Raw genomic sequence first — 15,398 nt, 5'->3', positions numbered from 1 at the left:
TTTTTGAGACCCCATGGGCTGTAGCCTGCCGGGCTCCCCTATCCGTGGGATTTCCCAAGCAAGAATACCCGAGTAGGTTGCCATTTTCTTCTCCAGGGGATCTTCCCAAACCAGGGATTGAACTCATGACTCCTGCATTGGCAGGCAGATTCTTAACCACTTAGCCACCGAGGTGCTGGCAGGGCAGTGTGTATATACATTGAGGTGGGGTGGAGTTTGGCAGGCAGGAAAGAGGGAAAAGAAATAACATGGATGTGCCAGATTGTTACACATGTTCTTCATTGAACCATTTCAGTGGTTCATTGATGAAAATAGTCCTCCAGGAAACAAAGGCTCAAGCCTTCAGTGAATTGCTTGAGACAGTGGTTAGATGGGATTAGAACCCAGTACAGCAGCTGTTCCTCCTGCTTCCCCACACATCTCTGGAAAGAAGAGATTCTCCCTTGGTCATGTGCATGGACTCCAGAAAAGCAGGAGGCCAGCCATGGGCAAAGACGGTCAGGGTGTCTCACAGCTGGACCTTCCGGTTTTCCAAACGCCCAGACTTCTAGGGCTTCCCTGTGTCCGGGGCTCTTTTCAGGGGTGTCGTTGTCATTTCCCAGTCCCCAGACTGAACCCAAATAACATTGTTTTGTGCACTGGGCTGAGCTGGGACTTCCTTAACAAGAAGGAGAAAACAAAACCAAAGAACCTCACAAAGCAATTTAAAATAGACCAAAACCTACATATTTCCTAAAGCTATCGAACCGGGACAAAACTGGATCAAAACACCTTCAGTAAAGCTGAATCAAGGCAATTGTTTCCCTTGAGTCCAGAGCAACAGATTAATTTCATTGACTGCTCAGGGGCTCTTTGAGGCTGAAAATGTGGTCCAGGGAGCATCCTGAGCTGGGGACCCTGGCTCACACACCCCCAGGGTGTGGGTGGCTTAGGCTGCCCCTCACCTGGCCAAGCTCTGACCCCTCATCTGTAGAGCAACAGGGTTGTACTTGGTGCATGGTGTCCAAACTCAAGCTAAATAAAACAAAACCAATAGAAACTTTTTCAGAAGGTTATCTATTTGGGTATTCCTAACATGTAGAACTGATAAAAAGCAGAGCTGATATTTGAAGACATGGAGGCAGAGAGAGGTTAAGCCAACTGTCTGAGGTCGGGGAGCAAGGAGGCAGGTGTTTTGACTGCTCTTGTTTAAACACTCTATGACTGCTGTGTTGGGAACCAGTCTATGTAAGGGCATCCCCAGTGGTTCAGTGGTAAAGAATTCACCTGCAGTGCAGGAGACCCTGGTTCGGTTCTTGAGTTGCGAAGATCTGCTGGCGAAGGGAATGGCTTCCCATGCCAGTATTCTTGGGCTTCCCTTGTGGTTAAGCTGGTAAAGAGTCCACCTGCAATGCAGGAGACCTGGCTTTGATCCCTGGGTTGGGAAGATCCCCTGGAGAAGGGAATGACTACCCACTCCAGTATTCTGGCCTGAAGAATTCTCTGGACTGTGTAGTCCATGGGGTCACAAAGAGTCAGATGCCACTGAGTGACTTTCACTTTCACTATGTAAGGGATACAGAATTAGAAACTTGGTACCAATGAATTCAGGTCTGTACCTGGGATCTCTGATGTGACTGGCAGAATGAAGGTTGGACATTGATGCTCAAGCTGACAGGATCCTCAGGTGGACAAAATCAGCATCCTTACTAATCTTGCCCTGTCTCTAACACTGTTCTGCTCCTGACACAGCAGATCATTCCTTGATGACTTTGCAGGCTGTTCCTCCAGCCCAAAGGTCCACTGTCTGGATATATCTCTTTGCCTGTAATTGCAATAGGTTGAGTTCTGAGGCCAAAGATTCAGCCAATAATGCTGTTTATTAATGAACTCATTTAAAAACCCTTTAATATGCTTCCCAGGAGGCTGCCTACTTCAGAGATTTGCAGAAGGAAAGGGAAGAGGGAATGTGAATTACTGAACAGTGCGAAGTATTTTGCCAACATGACAGAAGAAATCATTTTAAAACACATTTGGAAGATGGTTTCATTTCAGCAGACATGTAATATATCTCTGTCTTTTCTGTGTGAGTGACTAAAACTACCTGTTATGAATGGAACGATAACTATCTTTCAGGGTAGTTTTAGATAAAGTAAAAATGTCGGTATGTTCAGTGCACGTGATTAATTTATTTTGTACCTAAAAGAGAAGTGTTTTCTCCCAGTCTGTAGCTTGTCTTTTCATTTAACGGTGACTTTTGAAGAGCAAATTTTAATTTTGATAAAGTCCAATTTGTCAACAATTTAAAAAATTATACTTAATTTTTAAAATGATAATTTAAATTATAATTATCTTAAGGGAAATGTTAATGGATTATAATTTATTTTTAAAATTATAATTTAAATGATAGTTATCTTAATGGAAATGTTAATCTTTTAAAAAAAATCATTTATTTGGCTGTGCCAGGACTTAGTTGCATTGTGCAGGATCTTCATTGCCATGTATGGGCGCTTTAATTGCAATAGGCAGGCAAGATCTTTAGCTGTGGCATGTGGGATCTAGGTCCGACCAGGGAACAAACTGGGCCCCTGGCATTTTTTTCTTTTATGGATTGTGTTTTTGGTGTAATATCCAAGAAATCTTTGTCTAACTCAAGTGAATTCTCACTCTACTCTCATTCAAAGCACTTATTCAGAAAAAGACGTGCCAGGCAGCACAAGAGGGGCTGGTCATATGAAAGTGCATAAAACACCGTCTTGCCCTCTGAGAGCCCTAGTAAGGACAGGGTGGTGAGCAGTCCATGGCAGACGGGCATCTAGTTGCACTCATAGAGCGCTTGCCATTGGGTCAGCAAGGAGCGGGTGCTTAGTGCTCCCAGGAAGCAGAGACCAACTCAAGTAATCTGACATGGAATCTCATGGCCAAACTCTAGTTGAAGGGACAGGCATGGAGACTCTTGGAGGATTCTTGAAGAATGTTGCTAAGAGGGTTTGGGGAAAGAGAGAGTGGTCATCTATTACCTTGATAAATATTTGGCAGAATTTATGCATGAACTTCCAGATGTTCAAGCTGGTTTTAGAAAAGGCAGAGAAACCAGAGATCAAATTGCCAACATCCACTGGATCATGGAAAAAGCAAGAGAGTTCCAGAAAAACATCTATTTCTGCTTTATTGACTATGCCAAAGCCTTTGATTGTGTGGATCACAAGAAACTGTGGAAAATTCTGAAAGAGATGGGAATACCAGACCACTTGACCTGCTTCTTGAGAAACCTGTATGCAGGCCAGGAAGCAACAGTTAGAACTGGAGATGGAACAACAAACTGGTTCCAAATTGGAAAAGGAGTACGTCAAGGCTGTATATTGTCACCCTGCTTATTTAACTTATATGCAGAGTACATCATGAGAAACGCTGGGCTGGAAGAAGCACAAGCTGGAATCAAGACTGCCGGGAGAAATATCAATCATCTCAGATATGCAGATGACACTACCCTTATGGCAGAAAGTGAAGAGGAACTAAAAAGCCTCTTGATGAAAGTGAAAGAAAAGAGTGGAAAAGTTGGCTTAAAGCTCAACATTCAGAAAATTAAGATCATGGCATCTGGTCCCATCACTTCATGGGAAATAGATGGGGAAACAGTGGAAACAGTGTCAGACTTTATTTTTTGGGCTCCAAAACAACTGCAGATGGCGACTTCATCCATGAAATTAAAAGACGCCTACTCCTTGGAAGGAAAGTTATGGCCAACCTAGATAGCATATTGAAAAGCAGAAACATTATTTTGCCAATAAAGGTCCATCTAGTCAAGGCTATGGTTTTTCCAGTGGTCATGTATGGATGTGAGAGTTGGACTGTGAAGAAAGCTGAGCACCGAAGAAAGATACTTTTGAACCGTGGTGTTGGAGAAGACTCTTGAGAGTCCCTTGGACTGCATGAAGATCCAACCAGTCCATTCTGAAGGAGATCAGCCCTGGGATTTCTTTGGAAGGAATGATGCTAAAGCTGAAACTCCAGTACTTTGACCACCTCATGCGAAGAGTTGACTCATTGGAAAAGACTCTGATGCTGGAAGGGATTGGGGGCAGGAGGAGAAGGGGACGACAGAGGATGAGATGGCTGGATGGCATCACCGACTCGATGGACGTGGGTTTGGGTGAACTCCGGGCGTTGGTGATGGATGAGGAGGCCTGGCGTGTTTTGATTCATGGGACTGCAAAGAGTTGGACACGACTGAGTGACTGAACTGAATGCAATGGTTTATACTAGCAGAGATCTACCTCATCAGTCCAGCAGGAATGAGGTCCTTAAAAAAGATGAATGTAAGAGGCAACCCTGAGGACACTGCCTGGGACTGTCCCCTGTTAGCACCATAGAAGATCTGTCATCTGTCCTGTTGTCTTGTGGAACAAGAATGGCTTCCTCAGCTTTCCGTCTGCTCACACTACTCAGGATTGATCTTTCTAAGTTGTCACCATTAGAGATAGCTGGGTGAAGAATGTACATGAACTCTCTAACTCTCTACCCTTTTTTGTGGTTGTTTTATAATTGGAGGAAAATTGCTTTAGTGTTATATTGGTAACTCTCTTATTATTTTTGAAAAAAAAAAAAAAAAAAAAAAAGATCTTTCTAGAGGCTAAAAGAGAGGCAGTGATGCCAGGAATTCTCTCCTTCCCTGCCATGATGCTGACCATGAATCATCTTGTGAACATCTGTGTGAAGGTCCAGGACGTGAGTAGTTATTCCTTTACTCAGCAGATGTTTGATCACCGTGTTTACTTTTGTGGCTGCTCTAAAAGGAGAGCAAGCAAACTTTGTTGAAGAGCAAGCCTGGCCCTGGGGACGATTCTAGAGAAGGAATTGGCAACAGGATACACCAGAGAGAGAGAGAGGCGAGCTCAGCGTGGCTTGAAGGTCAGAATCTCAGGGCTTGACAGGAGATCGCTGGCCTCGTGCTACTCAAAGTGTGGTTCAAGGATCAGCCTCATCAGAATTACTGGGCATCTTCTGTTAAAAAGGCTGTATCTCCAGCCTCACCCACAGAGTAGGGGAGCAGAGTAGATCTTCTGCCCCTGCTTCTAAAGGTGGTGATGTTACTGACAAAAATCTCCTTTTTATCCAGATCCCCAGGTGATTTGAAGCATTTTTAGGTTTGAGAAGCGCTGATCTGGTCCAGTGGTTCTGGAGTCTCTTGTAAAAAACCCCGGGCCAAGTGCTCACCTGGGCTCTGCTTAACAATTCCAGAGACAGCCAGCCAAGGGCAGTCAGTACATGAGAACGATTCTTTTTAGACTAGGCTAGTTAGGCAGATAGCGGATAGAAGTGGATGAATTGCTGTGCTCTAATTTGCAAGTGGAGGTCAGTAGTTCGAGTCACCCTTTGAAACAGCTAATCTTTATAGCACACAGATGTCCTAAAAGGTTTGGAGGAAGCAGGAAGAGGACTTTGGTCCATTTCGCCTCCTTCCACATATATACACTATATACACACACAACTCAGAGCCACCCCCACACTCAGAAGGTGTATATATAGTATTGGGGAAAAAAGCTAGCATTATTGTGAGAATGATTCATGACAATTAGTTGTCATCAATTAATGTGTGTATTTACTTTCATTGGCCACATGCTCTTTTTCATACTATGATGAATAGATTGATGCAAGCCGTGGCTCCCAGACTTGAGTGTGCATCAGATCACACAGACAGCTTTGTAAACAAGATTTCTAAGCCCTATTCCCAAAGTTTTCGATTCAGTTGATGGGACAGGAGCCATCATTTCCATTTCTAGCAGTTCTCAGGGGATATGATACTGGGGATAGTAGTAGCTTCGGATGCATTGTTACCACCTTAGGAAATACATGCTGCTGCTAAGTTGCTTCAGCCGTGTCCGACTCTGTGCGACCCCATAGACAGCAGCCCACAGACCCTTATTATTGTATTTTTAAAATGTTTGTGTATTTGGCTGCACTGGGTCTTAGTTGTGGTGTGCATGCATGTTAAGTAGCTTTAGTTGTCTGACTCTCTGCGACCCTATGGACTCCTCTGTCCATGGGGTTTCTCCAGGCAAGAATATTGGAGTGGGTTGCTATGCCCTCCTCCAGGGGATCTTCCCAACCCAGGGATGGAACCCATGTCCCTTAAGTCTCCTGCATTGGTAAGTGGGTTCTTCACCACTAGCGCCACCTGAGAAGACCTCCAGGTCATGGGTCATAGAATAACCTAGGACAAGTTAAAATACAAAAATAACCTCACAGCATTCTCTGAGAGTGTTGTTCTCAAACATTGATTTCTAAATTTCTGCTTCTGCAACCTACATCCAAGTTGCTTATAAGCAATGTAAATTGCTTTCATTGCTTTGTTTTCTTTTAGTTTCTACCCACCGCTGATGCCAGGTAGATAGTTCTGATCCACTGCAGGATGTCTGATGTTGGGGTCATAAACAGCTACTGGTGGGCAGGCAGCTCCACTGGTCAGCGTGGTGGAGACCTTCTGAGTGTGGGGGTGGCTCTGAGTTGTGTGATGGTTGGGCTTCCAGGTCTTTATTGCCCTGGGTATAGTCACAGGTTCTACCCTACATTCCTGACCTCATCACCTATACTTGTACACCCGTGATTTCAATTGAGGGAGCACTTCTACTGTGGGAGGACCCAGGGATCTTTAACTCCTGGAGTCAAGTCAGTCTGCAGCAAACTAACAAAGCTTTGGCACAGCACAGCACCCAGGCATCTCTGATTGGGATGCCTTCTGGAAGATTTCTCTACCTGTGGCAGGCGCTCAGATTTGAACTATGTGCTCTGACCTTTCCGGTGCCACTTGTTCAAAGATTGCCTGCAGACTTCTCTGTGATGGAGGCTTCCTGCCAGTGAGAAACCAGGACCATGCTTTCCACCATAACTGAGTGTGGCCTGTCTGACTCCATATTATTAAAAACAGACTCAGATTTTTTTTTATAAAAAATTTATTGAGATGATGCAATTATAGGCTTTTCTTTAAAAATTATTTGCAACTCACTGGCCCTGAGAAAAGGCATTTTTTTTTCTTTTTTTTTTTTTTGTTACATTCATTTGATTCAGTCCCTTATAAACCCCACACCTCATAAAACAACAAGAGATTAGAAATTAAAAAAAAATTCTAGATTCAGTCTGATTTGCAGGTGGTTGCAGTCACAGAGAGAAATGGTGAAGTGTCCACTTGGCATGTGCGAAAGATTCAGGGAGTTGTTTAGTGTTGATGCAGATGAGGCCAAAAGAGTATAAGGTTAGTCTTCTGTGGTTTGCAGGGACCACTGTTACCACCCCCGCCCTCGGCTCACCCCCCACGGCTCCTTGGATCAATCCCTTCATTACTGCTCAGAAGAGGAACAGGCTGAGTGGGTGAAAACTAGCACCGAATGCTTGGGCCAAGAAACTGCCCTTTGTTCTTTGTGTGTTTCCCCAAATTTTTATCTTTAGCTTCCTGGGTGGGAATGGGTCAGATGGGGGGATGACCGGGGCTGGATCCCAGTCCTAATTCTGACCCTGGCATGCCGTCTGCTCCTGGGACAAGTCACATGGCCTGATACTCAGATTTCCCTTCTTCAAAAGGAGAGCTAACTTTTCAAACATATGTTGGACCCTAGGCAGTGAACGGTGGAGGTGGTGGTTACTTAGGCATTTAGGTACATCCTGTCATGGCCTTTAAGTTTCAGCTAAATCTACATTCTCATCTGGACAAAGTTCAGTGTAGGAAGATAATGGGGCAGAGGGTTCTAAACATACTGTTGAAAGGAGAGTAATCCATTAGTTGTTACTCCTCATTGCTCGTGGGGCCACGCCCACCCGCCAAAGGATTCGGAGCATCCGTGATGCTACCTCAGGCAAGACAAAGTCACCTGGGGACAGAAAGATCTTAGAGATAACTTTACTCCCCTGGAGCCAGTCCAGCCACTTGCCACTGCTTTCTTCTGATGGAAAGGAGACACCCTGGCTACCTCAAGGTGTAGGGAAAAGAAGATGCTAGAGAATTTCAAGATCCAAGGGAGAATGTCCGCCTTGGACACTGCTGGCGGATAAGGTCACTCCTGCAGCACTGTTCTGCATCTTCCTTTCCCAGTTTCTCATGTTGCAAGCCAAGCGCTCCCATGATGGCAGCAAGGAAAGGCCAACTATTCCGACCATGAACGTACCCTTAATTTGGTCCCAGGTGAGATTTTCGTCACCTCTAGTGCTTAGTGTTGAAGTGAGACATTTCATGCTGGAAATATTCTGCAGGAAGGAGGTGCGCTCAGAGGGCAAGGACGGTGCCTGACTCTTGGGACTCAGGGTCGAGCAGATGCTCCACCCAAGCTGGCTAAACTGAACCTGCAATCTTTCGGGTCTGCTGGGGATATGCTGTGTCCCTACTGTCAGCATCACTCAAAGATTCCCTCAAAGAACCAATGAGAAGAACCTCTGCCATTAAGGGAATGAACAGAAAACCAGTAACGGTAATATCCGGATGGACAATAAAGACTGGATTGGAGTTGACACCTTCTATTTCTCCAAGTGGCTGACGGTGCCAGCCTATGTCTTACAGACTCTTAGAGGATATTGCTTTAAATACAGAAACCCTAGGGGCAAAGGGGAATTTCCCCTCCACAATTCAACTGTTAAGATTCCTTGGACCACAAGAGCCCGAGTCCTTACACCTGGGTGAACAGAGTGAGATGCTCTGATCTCAGGGAAGAGCAGCGACACATCCTGGTCTCTGATGTCACATCACACAAAAAGCCGCAGTGATGATCCACCCTCTCTCTCCAGCCCTTCAACTCAGTGACTGCCCCAGGTATTTGGCTTAATCTTCCCGTTTGAGAGCCAACATCAGTCACCTTCCAGGCTGGAAGGTTATCCCTGTGTGCTGCTGACACTCTTGAAAGACATCTGTAGCACGCTGGGTTTCATCCCCGTTCGAGCAGACTGAGCCCAAACCCTTCCTTCACCAGGGGACCCTCGAGCCCACACTGGAGGTCCCTGACCTCACTTCAGGCCCAGCATTCTAGAAGGTGGACTAGAGGGGAGTGTGCGATGGTGGGAGGAGGCTGGCCACCTCCATGCATCTCTCTGTGGTCGCATAAGAGGCAGGTACGTTTCCAGTGTCCTTGAACAATAGTCAATCTGTTTGTCCCCTCCCACTTCCTGCAGGCTGGTGCCCTTGTTGGTAGGGCTGGGGGGTACAGGAGGGGATGGGAGAATTCCTCCTGCCTGCGTGCCCACAACCCCAGCCTGCCTGACTCCATCAGAAATGGCTTGAGGACATGCCTGGAGGTCTGCTGGCTTCATCTGCAAGTGCTGTTGACGGTGCAGACACGTACCCTGGGGGCCACGAGATGCTTGCCCAACGGAGTAGAAGAAGCGGAGAGAAACCGGGAGGGGGTGCTTTGTAAGGCAGGTCTAATCTTTCCCAGTACAAAAAGACTGTACTCCTAATATTGGATTCCGAGCCTGTATTGGAAGAATTGATTTAAGTGGCTAGAAAAGGGGAAAAAAAAAAATCTAACAAGAGCTTTCTAAAAATATCTGTTATCATCATCAAAAGTACTAAGAGGTGGCACCTTCCTCATAAGATGTGACTGATCTTACTTTGAGGTGAAAAAGAGCCACACACGAGTCCATTTTGAAACACAGCAAGGGAAGAAGGAAAAAGGGAAAAAGTGAGGAATCTGAGGAATTTCCCGTCTGCCCAGGCTTGGCAAACACCGCTGACAACTGAGACGACACACTCCTGGATCCTCCCTCTCAAATGCCGTGTGTCCCGCGGGGACCAGGAAACTTGAAAAAAAAATGCTAGGAATTGGGGGGAAAAAATTAAGTGGGGATATGAAACTGACTGCAAGATGGCCTTTGGGATAGAGCAGAGACGACCCTCTGTAGCCTGCTCTGGGATAATCCACACCACCACCAAAGACTTGTCATCTAGTTTCTGGGCCATAAGACTTGTGCTGTCTTTTTTTTTTTTTTTTTTTTTGCTCTGCAGCACTTGCAAACTAATCCCATGATGCTGGGGCTTCCAGATAATCTGGACAGCCTTATGCTCCAGGGAACCACCAAGCCTCATGGTCCTCACAGCTGGTTGGGGTGGCCTGCTGGATTCACATGTATCTTTCCAGAGGACAGCAGCATCTCTGGGGCCTCTCTGGCAGGAAGCCAGATGTTGGGATGTGGGTTTGATTTCTGTGGTGCCAGCTGCAAAGCACCCAGACCACATATTCCAATGTACAGGTGCCGAAAATTCCCAAGACTCTCCAAGAGGCTGAACTCTGCTGAAAGGGCATCTGAAGTTCAACAGCCAGTGAGGCGGGAGGACAGAGCTGGGGCCAGGAAGGAAAGGGAGCCAGAGAGAGAAGAAGAGAGCTCTCCTTTTCACTTTATCTTTTGTAAGAGCATCTTTTTTTTTTTTTCTTTTTTCCAGCCAAAACCCAACAGTAATGGGAACAAACCTGATCCACATGGCAGGGTCAAGAGGAACCTGAACCCTTTTGCAAATATTCTCTCTCCTGACCAGCTGGGCTTCTGCACTTTGTGAGATTTGCAAAAAATAGATATATATATATATAATAGATACGTATTTCCATAGGAAAACAGCCTCGGATGTCTTCCCCTATATGAATGATGAAAAGTCAAACTGCATGGTCTTTTTAAAAAAAAGAACAAAAACACCATGAAACTAACAACAGGTGGAGGGGGAGAGGGAGGAATCACAGACAAGAGATTCCGATCGAGGAGGAACCATGAACGCGAGTCCCAGGCTGGTGCCCTCGGCCAGAATTCCAGCGCCGCCTTTGCTGAGTGGTTTGTCTAAGGTGCTCCGCGGGGTCCCTCGCGCTGGGCGAGAGGAGTGTTACTGCCACATCCATGTCTCTTCTTTTCTGCTTCATCTTGCCCCATCCATCCTAGGGAGGGGGGTGCCCTTGGCTGCTGGCCCACTAAGCCGGGAATCACTTCCTTCAACACTCATCTTCTTGGTATATTTGTTCATCCAGCTCCTGGGACTCAAGGTGCTCCAGACGGTCTGTTCGGCCACTCATGATTTCATCTGGAGTCTTCATAAACCTTTGGAAGAGGAAACGGTGGCGTGAAGAGGTTACAGTTCCCTAAAGCTGTCTTCACCTTGAACTCTTTAAAAAAAGGAGCCTGTCACCTTTACGTAGCTGGAGGGCTACTGAACCTGGTCGTTAATGCTAACCTAGCATTTTCTTAGAAAAAGATACCCCAGGCTCTCACTGCTTGAAAGCTGGCAAAATAACTATAAAAAAGGCTGGGAGGATGGTGAAGAAGATGGAGCAGGCAGTGCATTCCTGCACGACCATCCAAGAGGACCCTGGGAGATATATACCCATCTCCATCCCAGACTATAAGCTCAAGTGATGGTATTCAAAACTTTAATCTAACTTGAAGGATACAATTAAACGCTGGATGGAATGGGTAACAGGGCCAGACAATGGAGCTTATGGAAATTAGAAAGGCCAAGAGAAAGACATTTTTTGGCGTTATCACTGATGCACCCTAAATGCTAGCCATTCACTCCCTTTATTCTGTCTTCTTGGCAGCTGGGTGCCTGCAGCAAGCCTCATCTTCTCGGTCACTGGGTTCATATGGAATTAACATCAGTGGCACATTCTGACCATGACCATGGTTCAGGAAGGGAGCCTGATTGCAAAAGTTCCATCCTTACGGTAGGAAGGCCCTTTCCACAGCCTACACACCATTCCCTTCCCCTATAGTCTGCCTGGTACCATATGACCTGTCTTAGAACAGGCATTTTCTGTCTTCACTCCACATTCAAAAGCCTATGATGACTTGGCCTGCTCCTTGGGCCTCTCTGTCGTCTCAACCCAGGAAACTCCTGTGTTCCACTGTTTACGAGTGTGAACTCTATTCCAGTCTGGCCAGTCTTTCTTTCTGATGCAAGTCACAGCTCATGCTGACCTCCAAACCTTTAGCTTTGCCTTTGTTTGGAACCCTCTTGACTCCTTCCCCTGTCTGAGACTGACTCATTCTCTGAGCTCAGTCTCGCCATCAAAGAGCCAAAAATCTCCAAGTGTCCCTACAATTGAACACTTTACTCAGTTACATACCTGGTTCCATACTGAGAAGCCTTCGTTTTGGGGTGAGTTTGGTTTTCGACATTCATTTCCTCAAAAATGACTAATCCCTTGTCACAAATAGTGCTCTTCCTTCTGTCTTGTTGAAATCACTACTGGAAGCCTGTGAGCCTTCCACCTCTGACTACTTTTCTGCCCATTATTGCTCATCTTTTCAAGCAGCGTGATCTGTAGCATCCGCAGCCTGTCTTCCGCTTTTATCCTGTAGCTAAAACTTCTCCCTCAACATCTGAAGTCACTAATCATCCCCTCCAGGCTGAGTCCTCAGATGTGCTGTGTCTGACCCTATCTTTGGATGGCTCTTCCATCTTAAGTTTCTGATACTTCCCACCAGGCTTGTCCAGAAACATTATCGAAAGCCTCCTGAGGTTATATAAAACTGCTATAAAATGTAACCCTCTACCTTCTAGGAGCTTATGACCTACTTGAGGGGAGGAGTTCACATGTACAGCTATTAAAAATGTAAATCATGATGTGGCATAGGGCCAAGGGAACTCAAGACATGATGGAAGAAGATATTTGGCTGTGTTTGAGCCACTGAAGGTGGCCTCATAAAGAGAAGTAGACTTGAGGTAGACTTGGTGGTTTGTATATTTAAAATGTTAAAGTGATTTACATTTCTAACATAGGGAAACATATTAGTGTTGGAGGGCAGCTGGCAATGTGTATTAAGAATCTAGGTGGCAGGGGAATGGACCAGAGGGAGAGATTGCTGAATCTAGGTGTCAATTGTGAAGAACAGACATCAGCCTCCACTGCCCGGGAAGCAATAATAATGTGTCTGCCTTGCTTTCATCTTCCAGGTCTCATGGGAGTACTTGCCATTGGTAGATTCTAACCTGGAACCTGGTGGTAAGAAATCTCAGGAAATGAGGTTCCCAGTCTTCTAGCCCCTGCAACACAGACTGGAGTAGGAATGGAACCAGTGGACAGTCCAGCACAGGGGTGACTGGAATGTAGGAAGGCTCAAAGATAACTCTGGTGTAAAGGTTGGTTGCCTAAACAATGGTGATGCCACTGCTGATGTGACAGGAATTCTGAGGGTAGGGGGATGTCCAGTATGGGAAGAAGGCTGGTCTTGAACATTTCATGTCTGAGATACTAACGTGATATTTAAGTGGATCTTTCTTACAAGAAGCTCTTGAACATTAATCACTTACTGACCAGAGACTTTACTCATACATCTTTTGTTACCCGAATGTTACTGATTGGAGTGTTTCAGTATTTCAATTCCAAAATAAATTCGATTCTGTAAAAATCCCCTGGTCAATCATGTGTTAAGATTTAGAACTCCAGGGAGATTTTATAGCTGCATGTAGAGGCTTGAGAGCCCCATCTGTGTCATGGGATCCATTCATCCCGGAAACTAGTATAGCATGGGAGGAACAGAAGCTAAGGACTGAGTTTAGGGTGGAGGATGAAGAGAAGGCATCAGCAGAGCCAGAGAAAGGAGGGGTTTTTTTTGCATTTTATTCTGTTTCCAGCTCTTGAAAAGCCTTCTCTGTTTCTTTCGAAGATCACAATTGTTTTTACTGCCCCTAGGTTACCATGCCTTTCCAGCACTCACCAGGCTCTCTGCTCTTTTGGATAATTATCCCAGTGAGCTCGTGCACTCATACACAGTGTCATTCAGTCTCTTTCTACCCCAATCCACAGCTCAAGCCCCATCTGTAACTTTCTTCTGTCCCACCTGCCAAAACCCAGAACCTAAGGTCTGGGGCCCACCTTCTCCTCAGCTTCACGTGGTCTCAACACATCAATTACCACCAGTGTCAGAGGGCTATGTCTACCTCTCCTGATCGGTCCCTTAGATACCTTCTTCTTCCTCTTCTACCTCAATGTGATTCCCTGGGAATCACAATCTATGGCGGTAGCTTAAGTGGTTAGAACTTGTAAGCTGGGAGGGATTCTGGAAAGAGGAATGTCTAGTCCAGCAGCTTTCAGATATTTACAATGCATTGTAATAAATATATTTTACACTATGACTCATCACACATGTGCTCACACACACACCCAACTACCCCAGAAAGATAATTTTCATCATGAATCCACACTCTTAATTCATATGGCACAGTCTGATATTTTCAACTCTATCCTTTCCTATTCAGTTCTGTTCTATTTCATTAAAAAAAAAAAAAAAAAAGATTCATTAAATCTGTTTTATGACTCACTAACAGGTCATGACAAAGACCGGTCCAGTTTGGAAACCTAGAGGTCTAGGTTTGTTTAGTCCCTTTCTTTGCCATTAGCTCCTCTGATTGCTCCCTTTAACTATACTGGATATAAATGTCAGATAATACTGTTTGATCACTGCATTATTTTAAAGGTGAGTCAGACTGTGTTGATTTACTTTTGGCTTTCTTCTAGGACAGACATAAGCAAACAAAAAAATTTTTTTTCTTAAATTCTAACCAACCAGCAACCTTGTCTCCAGTGAGCAGCAACTGATAGCTTTGAGGATCAGACAGGCAGGTAGAGACCTCAAGAGTCTCTCTCCTCCGTCTTATTGCAAGAAAACAATATCCTCCCAGAAGAAGGAAAGGAGAAAAAGGAAGTGCTACCTGAACAAAAGCCTTTGTCCCGGCTCCTTCCTGATAATGTTTAGTTTGTAGTAGTGGCGCAGAGCTCTGGACATTTTCTCATAGGTCATGTTTGTTCTGTTCTGTTTGTTCAAAGGAGGAAGAGAGAGAGAGAGAAAAAAAGCACAAAGACACAATGAAATGAACCTCAGAAATAGGCACTGGAGCAGTTATTCACATCCAGCTCCACAGGGTGCTCCCGTGGCCCTGCCAGGCCCACCCCGGGCTTTGTCCCACGTGTCCCTGGCCGAGGTCTCTCCTAAGGTGAGTCCAGCCAACAAAGCACATCCCGCCTCGGCCTCCCCGACTTCCTCTCCCAGGACTGCGCTCTGTTGTGCCCGAGGAATTTCCTGCGGGTCCCCCTATCTGGGGTCATCCTTCACCTTCTGACCCACAGAGAATTTCTCTTCCTTTTGCCCTTTATAAAAAAGAAAAAACAACACACAAAAAAGTGACCTTTCTCAAACTTGTGCTTCTCGTTTGTCATTTTAAGGAAGAGATTTTTTTGTTTAAATTCCTGTTGTGGAAGCAAGAATACAGTGGTTCCGAGCCCTGGGGCAAGGGCACCCTGTGGGAGCTGTGGAGCGATTTTTCTCAGTGACTCACGGGATGGAGGGTGTCCGTGGGGCCTGGCCATATTTGGTCATGGCCTCTGGCAGGTTCTCCTTAGCGGGGCCAGAGCACGGGCTGCCTGCCGTCCGGGAAACTGCAGCTGGGGCAGAGCTCG

At 45.7% G+C, this 15,398-nt stretch overlaps 1 protein-coding gene and 1 long non-coding RNA gene across 10 annotated transcripts in view; one reads left to right on the top strand and one right to left on the bottom strand.

Annotated features, from left to right (window-relative positions):
- Nucleotides 1–15,398, top strand: part of LOC123333203 — a 207,646-nt gene that overhangs the window by 180,798 nt on the left and 11,450 nt on the right. For all 5 annotated transcript variants that reach the window (XR_006640920.1, XR_006640919.1, XR_006640922.1 and 2 more), the window contains 2 exons: nucleotides 12,896–13,081; nucleotides 14,769–14,935. This is a non-coding gene — a long non-coding RNA (uncharacterized LOC123333203). The remainder of the gene's footprint in view (nucleotides 1–12,895; nucleotides 13,082–14,768; nucleotides 14,936–15,398) is intronic.
- The window catches only part of ETV6 (ETS variant transcription factor 6), a 289,838-nt gene continuing 281,413 nt past the window's right edge, over nucleotides 6,974–15,398 (bottom strand). For all 5 annotated transcript variants that reach the window (XM_045165309.1, XM_045165308.1, XM_045165311.1 and 2 more), the window contains 2 exons: nucleotides 14,654–14,754; nucleotides 6,974–11,040 (listed from right to left, as the gene is read on the bottom strand). In XM_045165309.1, the coding sequence (XP_045021244.1) occupies nucleotides 10,935–11,040; nucleotides 14,654–14,754 (207 nt within the window). In that variant the 3' untranslated portion in view covers nucleotides 6,974–10,934. The remainder of the gene's footprint in view (nucleotides 11,041–14,653; nucleotides 14,755–15,398) is intronic.

This window comes from Bubalus bubalis, chromosome 4 (assembly GCF_019923935.1).
Source record: "Bubalus bubalis isolate 160015118507 breed Murrah chromosome 4, NDDB_SH_1, whole genome shotgun sequence".
NCBI lineage: Eukaryota > Metazoa > Chordata > Mammalia > Artiodactyla > Bovidae > Bubalus > Bubalus bubalis.
The sequence above is the reverse complement of the archived record's forward strand: the minus strand, read 5'-3'. Positions and strand labels throughout refer to the sequence as shown.